Source organism: Sceloporus undulatus, chromosome 5 (genome assembly GCF_019175285.1).
Source record: "Sceloporus undulatus isolate JIND9_A2432 ecotype Alabama chromosome 5, SceUnd_v1.1, whole genome shotgun sequence".
Lineage (NCBI taxonomy): Eukaryota > Metazoa > Chordata > Lepidosauria > Squamata > Phrynosomatidae > Sceloporus > Sceloporus undulatus.
Window position 1 is genome coordinate 38,853,690 of NC_056526.1, and position 15,072 is coordinate 38,868,761.

The window sequence follows — 15,072 nt, forward strand, 5'->3', positions numbered from 1 at the left end:
CAAAGCACTTCTACTGTTTCCCAGCAATCACAATAGCACTTCTGAACAACCAGCTAGAATGAAGAACCATCATTCTGCTTCTGCTGATTATCAGCTGGGGAAATGAAGATTTAAAGCTATTCTGATTTGATGCCAATGCTGTGTTAGATTAAATGATCATGAGAACCTGGTGCTATAGGATGGATAGACATCATGCAGCTTTTTAAATCCTGAACTACAAGGACCATCATGTTAAATAGCACAGACAATAATGAAGAAAGCTGCCAGTTGTACTCCAATAACATCGACAGAGCAGCTAGCTACCTGCCCCTGTTGTGCCTTTTGGGGCCTTCATACAAAGATTACTATTTCTAAAGACACATTATTTTCACTGTTCTTCCATAAGCTGGATTCAAGGAGCTGTTTTCTCTCAAATGTGGAAACTTTAGACCACCACCACAAAACAGGCAGTGCAAGTGGGAGTATGCAAATGTAATAAATGATACTTTGAAAAGGTTGATTATAAGCAAAGTTTTCTTCCTGTCACATAATACTAGAAACCTGAGTCATCCAGTTAGAGTGAATAGTGGGTAATTTGGCACAAGCAAAAGGAAGTATTATCTGGGTTGGTGAATCAGGCAGAGAAGACATTCAGAGTAAAAGCTGATTGCTTTCTTGGCCCCATCCATCTTGCCTTGCCAGTTCACTCATCTTAGAAAAGATCACAGATAGCATTTAGAGATATAATGCTTCTGAATACAGAGGAACCATAAAGATATCACAAATGTTGGTGATAAAAGTCTTCATCACTAGAGCTTGTTGCAGGAATTTTCTTAGATTAACCATGGGCAGTGTGAAGAAATGATGCACTGGGTACTTACCATGAAGGCACATCCTGGTTAAGTAGAGAAAAAGAATTCATACACATTGGATTTTGCCCCATCCTCAACCAGAGACAAGCAGAGAACATATAACTTCAAAGTGGAAACTCATCAGTTTCTCAGCCATAGTTTGTCAGTTAACCCTCTAGCCAGGGAAATAAGGAGCACCAGAGAAAAAGGAAGAAGACATATATATAGAAAGACTCCTATCTGTCCAGATCACCCCAGTACCGAGGAACAGAAGCACCCATGTGAACAGGAGGGGGTATCAACCCAGAACATAACCTTCACAGTTAAGAACCTAATCTAGTATCTTTGGAGTGGCAGAATTTAAAGTTACAGCCTGTTAGTCTGTAGAATCAGTATGCAGAGCGATGTTGTAGCCCCTTTGAGACTTACTGAAAGAAAAAAGTTGGCAGCAAGAGCTTTTGTAGACTTAAGTCTATTTCCTCAGTTGTATCTTGCCTTCCTCAGATGAGGAAGTAGACTTAAGTCTGTGAAAGCTCATGCTGCCAACTTCTTTCAGTTAGTCTCAAAGGGGCTACAAGATCTCCCTACATATTGATAGCGACTTCTGTGTTGGTGAGAAGGATCTCTACATCCTGGGAGAAACCCAAGCCTCCCTGACACATGGATGAGAATACAGTGGTGCCTCAGGTTACGAAATTAATTCGTTCCGCCGCCGCTTTCGTAACCCGAAAAGCATTCGCAAGCCGAAATGCCATAGGCGCTAATGGGGAAAAGCCGCGATTCCGTGCGAAAAAGCCGAAAAAAGCACCAAAATTTTTTTCGTAACCTGAAAAAACATTCGTAACCCGGAACAATTATTTCCTATGGGATTTTTTCGTATCCCGTAAATTTCGTAACCTGGGTATTTCGTATCCCGGGGTACCACTGTAGTTGCTTCTATTCTTGAAGCACTTCCTGCAGTACCATCTAGCAAAGGCTGTGAAGTTGAAGGCTTTCATGGCCAGCATCCATAGTTTTTGTGGGTTTTTCGGGCTATGTGGCCATGTTCTTTCATGGGGGTCCTGTGCTCCTAACCCTAGTGAATGTGGGGTTGCATATCCTTAAGTACTGATGTACTAGTGCTTTAGTGTTAAGCACATTGGACAATGGAAAGTGCATGCCATGTTGCTATTAAGCTGGCTACAGTCACTCAATTGCCAGGGTTGGAGATCTTTTTGAAGCAGCAGGCGACAGAAGTCTATAGAATGCATATACTGTACACCTATCTCCATCCTCTTCCCCTCTCTTTATCCAGTAATCTGTTAATACTGGCAAAAATGTTTGAGATAAATCCAGCTGTCTTCTATCAGTTTATGCTCCACTCCTCACAAACCAGGCTTACCTTTTATAGAAGCTGTTAAATGTTCCAGTCCATCAGAGTAGTAGGCCAGAGTAAGTTATCAGTAAACACATGGTTGGCTTGTGTTGGAGTTTGGGGAGTATCTATATTTGAAACCATTCCCTCTGGTGCATTTGAAGAATCCATTGCAGAAATGCATGCACAGTAACCTTACGTAAGAGAGCAGAGTGAAATGTTAGGTGTGTGGAACCGAGTGGTAAAATATATTCATTACCAAGTTCCTTTACTGTGGGTGTTTTTATGGTAAGACATAAGCTGCAGAGCTTATATGGCAAACATTCAAATGTGAAGCTGGATATGTAAGACCATAAATGAAGTACTGGCAGGTGTTTTGATTTATTTGGAAGAATTTCTAGCCTACTTTTTTCTCACCAATTTTGACATGAAAGGTAGCTGAGCATAAAATGAATGAAGAATGGATCTTGCTGGTTCATATCTCATTGAAGCCACTAACAGTAAGTTGCAAAAAGTAGCGACTATTTTTTCAGCCATCCTATCTTTCTGAGTCCCATTTGCAGTGTGAAGATAATGTTCGCCTTCCACACAGAGCAATTCTAAGACTAATTGGGATAATGTTCATATAAAAAGTGCTGGCCACTGTAAAGTGTAGATACTGTATTCATATGTAATTATTTATGTCCTTCACCTCATAGTGATCAGTGTGATTGATGTTATGATGCACAAGTGGACCTCAAATGGGAGGAAAATAAGGAGAACTGAAATGCAGTATGTTCCAGAGAACAACTACATTTGCTTCCCTCTTTCGACTGCATGGTGAAACTCTTGAGTTGGTCATGTTACCTTCATTCATTGGGATACATTAGCCAGTTTATTAGTGAATTTTCCATAATCCACATATGGAGAAAGCAAATTTCAATAAAATGGTTCTGCCTCTTTCAGTAAAGGAAGTCAAGCTTGTTCCAGCCACAGTTGAAGCCAGGAAGGCAAGGAGGCTGCATGAGCAGTTCTGTACCAACACAATCACAATATAGAGCAGCTCTATTATTTGAATAAGGACCCACATTTCCAGCTTGAATTCACTAAGGCCTCTTAGAGCATGGGTGGGAAGCCAATGGTTTTTGGATTAAGATAATGTGTTCCTCTGGAAGCTATATGTTCAGCCCTCTGGCAACTGGGATCTGAAGACCAAGAGGGACAAGGGATGGAGGGAGGGAGAAAGCCGTGATGGAGAGGGACAAGAGGCTGATCCTTCCTATCTCTGGCAGGACTCTCATGACAGATTACCCTCAAATGAGTTTGGCTGTCAACAGCAACAACAACAAAAAAGGTTCCTTATGTTTGCCTTGGAAGGTTCAGTGCTTAGTTCTTGTGTGTGTCCTTTCTAAATTCTTTCCTAGTCTTTACATTTTTAGATATTTAATAATATCAACAATCCTATTAAAATTAAGTCTGAGAATTCCAAAAACAGTCTTTTTTTTTAAAAGGCTGATAGTTTTGGACTTCTCAGACTTAATTTTAATAGGATTATTAATATTATTTTAAGTTGAGTGATCCTTAACTGTTATGATGACACATGCATGGTCAGAGCTTGCTGTTGTCCAGGGGCAAAATTAAATCTTGGCTATTCTGCCCTACGTTGCTTTTTCACATTCTTAGTGGAGGTTACACATCAGGAAGACTTAGGGGTCATTCATACTTACTTTTCTGAATGAAGAGATTCACATCTCAATGAAGAGATTCAGAACTGATTCAGAATCGGTTTGGTGTTCCCACTACATTTACTGCGATCAAATCTCTCCATGCCATATTAACCCTGTTGCTGTTCACATTTGCTACTGTATCAATTTAAAATGGAGGGACCTCTATTTCCCAGTATGATGCAATGCGATCCAAATCAATTTGGTAGCGTGGTCACACTACTGAAGATGTGGATCATTGTGGCTCTTAAAAAAAGAACTGCTAAGGGGTCTTGTGCCAAATGCACCCATTTAAGTGGGCTTTTTGGCTGCCTCCCCCACAAACTGCACTGAGTGCATTCAGGGTGAATGTGAACTTCACGGAAATAAACTGGTTCCACACCGGTTTATTACTATAGTGTGAATGGGTCCTTAGAGAATTATTGACCCTGTACTGTACAAAGTAGATGATTATTAGCTTCATAAACTTCTCTCATTGCCAGAATTTTTGTAGGCATGTCAACATCTATAAAATTGAAAAATCTTTCATTCTCATTTTACCGTATTTCTTGCTGCTCTCAGATATTCCACATTCACTTCTTTCCTTGAATGAGGAAGCTGAAAAGTGTATGTTGTAGAATGCATGACCCAAGACATTTTGCTGGACATGATGCACCACCCTCCCAATTCCATGATGAGGCTGGTGAGCAAATTTTACTCAACATTAACAACATGGTACAACCTGTACTGTACTTAGGCATCTCCAGATGTCACTGGACTTAAACTCTCAGCATTCTTCACTGCTCTTTCTTGCCAGGGCTGCTGGGAGTTGTAATCCAAGAACATCTTAAGGTTCACATGATTCCTACCAATGACCCAAGGGCAGCAGTTTTGCTTACTTTTGTGTGGATTTCATCCTGTGGTATCTTTCAAAACCTTGCAGCCATTCCGTGCTCTGGAACATAGACTCTCTGAGGCAGTTGCTTCATTTTGTGTAATACTGTAGTAAGATTGGCTCTGGTTAAGTGGTAACCTTCATTACCTTGTGTGTACAGAATTATACAGCCAGTTTTTAGAAGTGACTGTTTTATCTCAGCTATGGTTTTTTGTGGTTTTTTTGGGCTATGTGGCCATGTTCTAGAAGCTTTTCCTCCTGACGTTTCACCAGCATCTGTGGCTGGCATCTTCAGCTAGTTAGAGTGTCCCAAAGGGCTGCTAATCATATCCCACTATCACCTCCTTTGGATTTCAGTACTTTGGTGCCATCGTCTTCATGTAGCTTCAAATCACCACTTCACAACTGTGGGCTTGACCTTTTGGTCCATTTTGTTTTTGTTTTACCTTGTTAATAACATACAACTACAAATATATGTACAGTATGTATGTATGTATGTATATGTATACACACACATATCAATGATAATTATAGAAGATCCAAACAGATGCCACCAGACACTCTTCATGTTGCACAAGTGGCACACATACAACTGTGTGGTACAAATCAAGCCCAAGTTATGGCAGGGCTGGGGATCATTTGACCTTCCAGATGTTGTTAGACTACAACACCCAGCTGCCCTTTCCAAACACAGCCAGTGGAGAAAAATGCTGAATGTTTGATTCCAACAACATCTGGAAGGTTCCATTATTCCCATCCCTGCCTTATAGGAAAGAATGGGCCATTAGCAGGAAACAATAAATACATTGAATGCCAGTAAAGTGCACTGGAAAAGCCAGATCCATTTGAAAGAACAAGATAGCATTATTAGAAGAAATAATATCTGTGTGGCAATATTGTACATATGTCTAAAACAGCAGGTTGGAAAGACAACAGCTGGCTAATCCTCTTATTTCTTTCCACAGACAAATATTGGTCTCACCCACCTTCTGTTTTTGCCATAATTGTCCATTTTGTTGTACCTTTAACATGGATTTGGTTTAGACCCTGCACTGAGCTTGAGTGGTGAGCCCCACTTCCTACAGCCTCCCTTCCATATATTATATTATTTGACAGAGAGCCCCTCAGTGACTTGTTGCCCTACACCTATGTATGAGAAATACTTCATTTGCTTGTGTCGATTCAGTGTCTAACAGAAGTCGTATGCCTCTGTGTTAAGCAAGCTCTGTAGTTATATATAATGTTATTTATAGGGTTATACTTTGTCTGCAAACATAATGAGGATTTCTCATGGCACATTTCTCTGTTTGACAGTCTCCCACTGCAAAGGGGAGGTAGGAATCCTAGCAAAGTGAAGCCAGTTTGCTATAGGAAAAGGGAAGAGCATTAGGATGCAGACCAAACAGTGGCTCAATCCAAATCCACACCCTATTGTTCAGCTGTTTGGCATTTCAAGTAAGTACCCTTTGAATTTAAAATTCTCTGGTTATACTATATGAAACATGGCCAATTGCATATGCTAATTGGCAAGAACTAGGTTAAAAGAAAAAGGGGATATACCTTTCCACAATGAGCTATAAGGATGACTATAGTTCCAGTCACCCATGCAGTGGAGGATGTTGCATTACCTCCCTGCTGGAATAAGAGTCACAAGAAAGATGCTATGACCGACTGAACAGTGAAATAACGTGAAGAGCCAGTGTGCTGCTTATTTCCCATTGCATGTGAAATAATAATGGTCTCCCGATCTGTTGCTAAAACACTAATATCCCTCACTTTGGTTCTTCTGATGCTAGACCAAGCCCTTAATAGCAAAATTGACTTTCCAGCCTGTGGCTGAAATGTTTACAGAAAAAGGCTCCATGGAGAATGTCACAAATGAGGTATACAGATTGAACAAACACATACTCTCTCATACAAGCACACTCATGCACATTGTGGTTGCACTCCAAGACCTTCATGCCAGGCACCCACTATTACTCTTTCTCATCGTCTGGTGGGTAATAACCCTCTGAAGCAATGCACACTATTTCCTCAACCCACTGTCAAGTCATTTTATGTATGGCCCATAATGGTAGTTCCTGGTGGAAGGCAGAGCATCTCTATAGAATAGAGGATTTATATGAAATGAGCAATATTAACAAATGGCTTTAAACCAAGACATTTCCTGGACAATGGAAAAGACTGAGCTCAATACAGTCCACCCTCTGTATTCAGGGATGCAACCATCTATGGCCTGGGGAAAAAACTCCCAAAAGCAAGCCTTGATTTTGCCATTTTACTGTACTACCTCACTGTATATAATGGGACTTGTGCATCCATGCACATTGCTATCCACAGGTGGGTGGGACCTGGGACCAAAGCCCAGCAGATACCAAGTACCCACTGTATGAAAGATAGTCTACAATTTTTTTTCAGCCCTTAACAGTTTCCTTTGAAAAGTGTTTCTTCTTCCGCTGTTTCCTCATGCCCTTGTCTTTTTTTTTCTTTTCTGCATTTGTTTAACCTCAGTGAAAGGCAGAGGAGAAATATAATATAGGGCAAATGATAAAACACAATGCACTGGTAAGCTATTGCAACAGTTTGTTTTGTCTCACTGCTCATGGTCTTCATTGCTAGAGGACAAGAACCATTCATATTATCCCATCCCATGCAGAACATTAGTGGTGTCCTCCATGTTTCTTGCTGATGCTGACCCTTGTGGAAGGAGTGTGATGTGATGAAGAGGTGGACCTGAAACAACAGTCGTGCATCAAATCACAGGGCAACATGCATGCCGGTTTCACCATGCATGCTGGCCAAGTCCTGTCAGGATGCAGAAAACAGAAGACCACACTAAGTGGGCAAACTTCCTAAAGACTGTCCTAGCTCCTTCACAGAACCTGGCAGTGCCAGTGTTGAGAGGGGAGCATCTTGGCCAGGTAGTTGCCCACCTAACAGGCTGCTTGAAGTAAAGGGAGAATATAATGATGAGAGAACAGTCTTGTCTAGACAGTCACCTCTGTCTTGCTGTTGGTGGAAAAGGGACGTTGCTGGTGGGTGTAATGGGTGGGCGTTTGGCTGAAGACCTCTGGCAGCTTCTCGATACTGAACTGACGCTTGGTGGTGTAGGCCTGTCGTCGAAGGTCAGGGTGATTGGGATCCCAGCCCCCTTTGAAAGCAGGGCTAGTTGCCAGTGTATGGGCATTGGATTTCATCACCTTGGCCTTCTGTCCTGGCGTTGCCAAGCCAATCAGAGCACAGCCATCTTGAAAAGCTGGGATGTCCTTCTGATGTAGCGTCAAGGGAGCAAAGGGAAGATTGCCTGAGGGTGGTATGTCCATTACAGGAAACCTCTTGTAGAATTCCTCAGGTGCACTTTCTAATGTATGAAACAGGACAGAACATGAAGGAGAGGTATTAAGTCATCACAAACAGAGTGTAGTAGCTCTCCTGGCAGCCACTTCTTTTTTTCACTGCTCTTTCCTAGGTTTAACCTTAAATGTTTTTACAGTTTGTGTTAACTATACATAACATAAGAGATGATTGAGGATGTGAGTGCGCTATCTTGTTTGTCTTGTACAGTACAGAAACACTAAACAGCAGAAAGCCAATATAACTGGATGAGCTCTACATAACCAACTAATGTGTAAATTTTGTACACAGTAAATACAAATTAGACAAAGGATAATGTAGCATATAATTACACTGAGGCAGAAGCATGCAAGCAGTTTGATATTAGCAAAACAAGAAGCTGCTGCTGCTTTAAACAGTTGTTACTTCCCTCCTGTCACTGTATATACAACTCTTCATGCTCTGACGTCTTACACATGGCTTTCGTTTAAATCAGGAGTGAGCAAAGTGTGACCCTGGGGGCCACAAGTGGCCCTCCAAGGTTATCTTTGTAGCCCTCATCTCCTCTAGACTTCCCAGGTGTCCTTTGTGTAATCCCCTCAAAGAATGAATTGATTCATGTGGAAGCCTCCAGGAGCAATTTTAAAATAGGTAGCAGTGCCCCTCTGTGTGTTATTGTTGTTGCTGTGTGCCTTCAAGTTGTTTCTGACTTACAGCAACCCTGAGATTCTAAGACCCTATCACAAATTTTTCTGGGGCTGAGAGTATGTGACTTGCCCTAGGTCACCCAGTCGGTTTTCATGGCCAAATAGGGAATCCAACCCTGATCTCCAGAGCCGTTGGCTCTCTATAATTTTTTTTTTAAAAAACCTTCAAAACCTGTTTTTTCAAAGCCATAAAGAGATTTCTTGTCTTTTCTGTTTTTCATTTTTAGACATCTTTGGCAGTCCATGTGGTCCTTGAAGGGTCTCAGGAGCAAAGAATTTCCCCCTGGGCCCAGCACAGTTGCCAGCCCCTATTTAAAGGAAGATTATTTTCAGACACTGGTACCTTGGCCTATGGCCATACCAGCTGGAATTAGGAGGGAGGAGTTGTAGTACAAAAAGAAATTCTGCTCTTTGTTTTTTCTGTGGTTATCATAGTGGTAGGATTAGTTTTAAAACAAGACACTTGTCACTAGAAGGGCTGTCTGCACTGTATATTCCTATGTTATACCATATCGAAGTCCATCCCTCCCCCAGCTCCTTCCCAAGGACATGACAACTAGCTGCTGCCAGTACTGTTTGTGACATCCGTGCCGTGAGTTAACCGCCCATGGCTTAATTCTTGTAAAACTTGAAAAGAGTGAGGAAAAACCCACTCCTGTGTGTGTGTAATGGGGTGATTAATATGTGTTAAAGGGCAACTAATCCACGTTAAATTGTTTTTCTGAACAGCTGTTAGTCATCCGCTCTGTATTCAACACCCCCACTACAGTTGGGCTTAGAAACACACTGCGTTTGCCCCCTACCCGCCCTGTTCATGCCTTTTTCATCTCTCCGAAATTGGTGCATTTTTAGTTGCAGCAGGTGTTTTCATTTCTGTAATTGCCATTGTCCCCATCTCTTTCCATCTCATCTAATCTCCTCTCTCTGGTATTACTGAAATCCAGCAGCTACTACCCAGCACCCAGGAATGTCAAAAACAATACTGTGATGTCACCTTGCACACGGCAAAGGGGATGTGTGGGTGTGTGGGGGAGATAAAATCTCAAGACACTAATCCAGTCGAGTTCTCTCATTGGTCCAGTTGCACCTTCCGATCTCCTCCCACCCAGTGGGTCATGGAGAATAGCAATACCTACCTACAGCCTTCAGAGTTGCATACTTGGTGTAGTCTGGCACCTGGTGGGGCATGGTGGTTGCCATTTGCAGCCGGTTGTTGTGTGAATGTGGCAGCCCAATCTGTGGAATGGTGGAAGGGTTGACTATGGCATTGTTCAGGTGGTTCTTGCCTGGAAGCATAAAGGATGAAATATGTATATGATATGAAGAGAAACCAGAGTACTATAATCTGATTCCTATTCAGCTACTATGACTATAAAATGGGAACAGTTGAAAAATAAATTTAATGCCCACAACATTTTATATTCTTCCTCATATAATAGATTTTTTTGGGGGGGAGGGGACAATAGTATCCACCATGGGGGCACAAATAGAAGGAGCTGGATGATGATGATGATGATGATGATGATGATGATGATGATGACGACGACGACAACGTCTTAATGTATACACCATTTCCCCTAAATTGGGAATCAAATGAGATATTTTCAATAGAACAGGAATGGGAATCATATGGCACACAAGATGTTGTTGGACTCAAGGCCCAGCAGCTCTAGCTAGCATAGTCAGTGGTGAGGAATGCTGGGACCTGCTGTCTAACAGCATCTGGAGAGTCACATGATTGTTGCGTGCCTTCAAGTTGTTTCCAACTTCAAGTTGTTTCCCCAAGGTGACTTTATAATGGATTTTCTTAGCATGATGTAATTAGAGGAAGTTTTCTTTTGCCTTGCTGTAAGGCTGGGAGAGTGACTTGTCCAAGGTCACCCAATGGGTTTCCATGGCTGAGTGGGGATTTGAACTCTGGTCTCCTGAGTGCTATTCCAACACCACATGATCTCCACCCCTAAATTAGATCATTGAAAACAGAAAGGGTGTGTGAGTGTGTGTGTATGCATGGACATGTTGGGGGGTTGTACTTTGGAGACCCTGGTGCCACCAGCACTCTGCCCAGTGCCATGGTCCTGGTCTGATTCTACCTGCTAGCTATGTATTAAAGAAAAATGATCCACACAAGGCCAAGCCATGTGACAAAAATATCATGCTTATTTGGCCTTAAAATGTCAGGGTTTATCAAATAATAGTTAAAAAAGGAAGAAAGGGAAAAAAAAAAGGAAACCAATTTTTAAAAAATCTTTCTGCAACTGAGGCATTTTGTTCTTTCCAAATTTTTTGGGGGATTCATTAAAATAAAGAATAGCAAGCAGCCTTCTGAATGCAGGAAGATTACCCTGTTACATCAATTTGCTTTCATGTTGTAGCGGCCTATTCCCACCCTCCTCTCCTCCACCTCACACTGGCTAATAGCTGGACAGTGAAACCTTTAGGGCAGGATCTGTGTCTTTAGGAAGTGCAGGGGGTAAGACATCCAAGCCCTAATTAGAAATCTGAGGCATCACTGTCTCAGAAGTAAATAATAATACTCATGGCAGTGACTGCCCATGTGACTACAGATCAGCTTTCATTCTCCAGCCCCTCAAGCGAATGACACTTACCAGCTCTTACTTCAGTTAAACAATGTTCAAAGGTGATGGGGAAGGGGCACAGTGAGATTGAGAGAGAGAGAGAGAGTGGAAGGAGAGAGGAAATCTGTATTTAAACTGGGACAAGTGTCATGGGCAAACGAGAGAGGAGGAGACAGCACACTCGCTCTGCCCAAGGCAGAACTGAGTCATAGTACTAAGGAAACAAGAGAGAAACAGTAGCAAATCATTTCCCCCTTTTATGTACTCCATGCAACAAAAATCAGAGCAGAGATGCTCCCTTGTCTGCCAACTCCTCATCTTCCCTTACTAGCAAGGCAGAGATCTTGTACCTCAAGTCTTTGTGGAAAGTGTATGTATCTAAATCTATATTTTTGGGTATCTGGAGAAATCGTGTCCTCATCTAGTCATGGTTACACTGCGATTGTTTCACGCTTTGTCACCCAACAAAGCACGGGGTCTGACTTTGCCAGAGGTCACTTGTGTCCCCACCATAACCAGCTGCTCCCCTTCTACCCAGAGAAATCCCCTTGCCCCAGCCCATCCTCAAGGAGAGCAGCAGAGATGGAGATGATTCAAGCAAAAGGCCGTTGATCCCAGTTGTCCCCCTTAGAAAACACTCTTTAACATGCATTTAATAACCATCTGTTAATTATGGATTTGATATTAATTTCTAGAGAGATAAATAAGTCAGTATGTGACAGCAAAAGGCAACCATATGTCTTGTGTCACCAGAAAGGCAGAGGAGACTTCCAGAAGGATAGTTTCTAAAGCTGCAACTTAAGACAATAGATATACAGCTATACTGTTTTAATATTACAGCTGGCCCTCCTTATCCATGGATTCTTTATCCACGGATTCAACCATCCAGGGTTTCAAAATGTTCAAAGAAATATATAAATTCCAAAAAGGAAATCTTAATTTTGCCATTTCATATAAGAAACACCATTTGACTATGCCACTGTTTTTAATGGGCCTTGAGCATCCACGGATTTTGGTATCCTCCGGGGATCCTGGAACCAAAGCACAGTGGATACCAACGGCCCACTGTACCTGGTTTCTGTCCTTCTCTCAACATGAGACCCATGGCACTTTACAGTTTGTGCTAAAACAAAATATAGCTACATATAAGGCAAAAGTTTAACACAAATAAAAGAAAAAGTCCAGTTGAAACACTTATTTAAAACAGTTAAAACACATTCACACCATAGTTAAAAAAAATACAGCCTACATCATTAGAAATCCTGCCCCAACCAGTTAAAAACTGGAGTCTATTTCAATATAAAGATGGACACATACTGGATTGCAAAGGCAGTATCTTTTTGTGTTGCAAATGGATGATAAATTTTCTGGATTTAGGAGTTTATCACACTGGGGCTAATTTTGGCATTAAAAAGAGATTAAAACCTCTTTAAGCTGCCTCGATTATCTTTGATAGAGAGGTGGTCTACAAATAATTTTTTAAATATTTATTTATTATTTAAAGAACATTTAAAGCATCCTGCAAATAAAACGAAAACGGCAAGTAATTGCGCGAATGATTATCACATGTAATTGAGCAATTAAAGTGATATCGAAAATGCATTGTCACTGAAATCCTGAAAGTAAAAAGTTGTGCATTAATGCTTCTTTGTAACCACTTTAATGGTGGGTTTTGTTTGATGTTGTGTGAAATCATTTTACACAATTACACGATTTTTCTGGGATGTTCACAGGATAAACTTCTGATCTCCTTCATGTGATTAACTCCTTAGATAATTTTCCAGTTGCCACATGGCCAGAAGGAGGAGGTAACACCCTGCAAGAGATACTCCTTCATACCATTTGAACTGAGAACAAAAATAGTAAAACACAGGCCTGTGACTAACATCTTCATTCCCCCCCTCCTATTTAGTTTGTAACACCTTGTTTGATGAAGAAGCCAGTGGAGCTTCGAAAGCTTGCAACATATTTATTGTGCATTTTGGTTTGCCCAATAAAGATATCGCTGTTTGGTGGATTTTTGATATTATTGGATTTGCTATATGGATAACACAGCTACCCCTGAATGTTTTCAATATAAAAGTGTTTGCTTGCCAGGAAAAAGTGTGTGTGTTGGGATTGTGGGAGGCAATGAAGCCTTCCTTGGGAAAGAGCTCTATAGTCTAGGAGTCGCCACCAAGAAGGCTCTCTCCCATGTCTTCACTTAACAAGCCTGTGAGGGTGGTTGAACTGATGAAAGTCCTTCCCCAAAGATTGTTAAGACTCCTCAGAGAAGGTTCATATAGGATTATGGGGCTATTCAGACCAGTGATTAGGGCTGGCCTGGGGGTGGAGTTGGGACATCACATCCACATGACACATGCTCCCGACTTTGCTCCCCAGGGTGTTGTGACACCGCACACTGCTCCACACAGTGCACGGCGTTACAGTGCTTCTCTGGCACTGCGTCTGCATGATGCAGTGCCAAAGGAGCTATTGTGCCCTGGAAAGGTTGGATCAGGACTGTGGTGTGCAGTTACCATGGTCTCGATCCAGCCAGGAAAGGGGCGGTGTTGCGGCATCCCTTACGGGCTGTGTTTACAGCCCCATAGTCTTTCAGATTGTCTGGACCTGAGCTAAAGAGGGCTTTATAATATTTGTTGTTTGTTGTGGTGTGCCTTCAAGTAATTTCTGACTTTTGGTGACTCTAAGGTGAAGACCCTATCACAGGGTTTTCTTGGCAAGTTTCTTCAGAGGGGTTTTGCCATTGCCATCTTCTGAAACTGAGAGAATGTGACTTCCCAAAGTAGGTTTATATGGCCAAGCTGGAATTTGAACCTGGTCTCCAGAGATATAGTCCAACACTCAAGCTACTACACAATATCTCTAGCCCAATCATGGCAATCTTTGAGTCCCTAGATGTTGTTGGATGTTACCTCCAGAAGTTCCAGCCATCATGGTTAAGCAGTCTGGGAGCTGTAGTCAAACACCATGTGGCTTATTCTGATTCTGTGCATTAAGTCCCCTCCAGCCCAATCAAACTGAAACAGCAATTCGCATGACTCCTAGAACTCTTTATCACAATCTCCATTTTCCTCTGCAGTCCTTCTCAAAATATTACCATTTTGAGAAAGACTATATAGGAAATGGAGGGAGGGACTTTATGTGTGTGGGAGGGAGACAGGCCATGGGGGATGTCTAAGGGGAGTTGGCCCCTGGCCCCCATGCAGTTGCCCCCCCCAGCCTCAACTAAAAGGGCACTCCTACTACCAGGTGGCTGGAAAGTGTTTTGTAGCAGCAATCCTTGCTATGCAGAACTAGAAGACGACTTCACTGCCATACCTGTTCCTGATGCACTACTATTTGATATAGAAAGACAAAAGCTGGCAATTAATTTTACCTCCAAACCTACAACTTGTCTTTACTGGCCAGTCCTTACACAGTGAGTCACTGAAGACAGGGAGGTCAAACCACTCAGAAGATGGAGTATCACACAGAGCTTTTTTGGAGATTTTCCGGCTCAGTTCCAACGTGACTGCACTTCCAACAATGCGCATTCACGTCGTAAAGTGAATGTATTATCAGATGCCATTCCTTTCTATGGGAGCTCCTTGCGAGGTGCTTCCGCAGTGATTCCAAAGTGACCTCTCATTTTGGTAAAACCGGAAAAAAAGTGACCTCACAGAATTCGCTTCCAGGCTCACTTTGATTGC

At 42.0% G+C, this 15,072-nt stretch overlaps 1 protein-coding gene across 1 annotated transcript in view; it reads right to left on the bottom strand.

The window, feature by feature from the left end:
* Positions 1-5,208: 5,208 nt before the first annotated feature.
* The window catches only part of SHISA8 (shisa family member 8), a 59,740-nt gene continuing 49,876 nt past the window's right edge, over positions 5,209-15,072 (bottom strand). Inside the window, exons 3-4 of the mRNA XM_042467758.1 lie at positions 9,938-10,087; positions 5,209-8,122 (exon numbers count right to left, since the gene is read on the bottom strand). Coding sequence (XP_042323692.1) covers positions 7,749-8,122; positions 9,938-10,087 — 524 coding nt within the window. The 3' untranslated portion in view covers positions 5,209-7,748. The remainder of the gene's footprint in view (positions 8,123-9,937; positions 10,088-15,072) is intronic.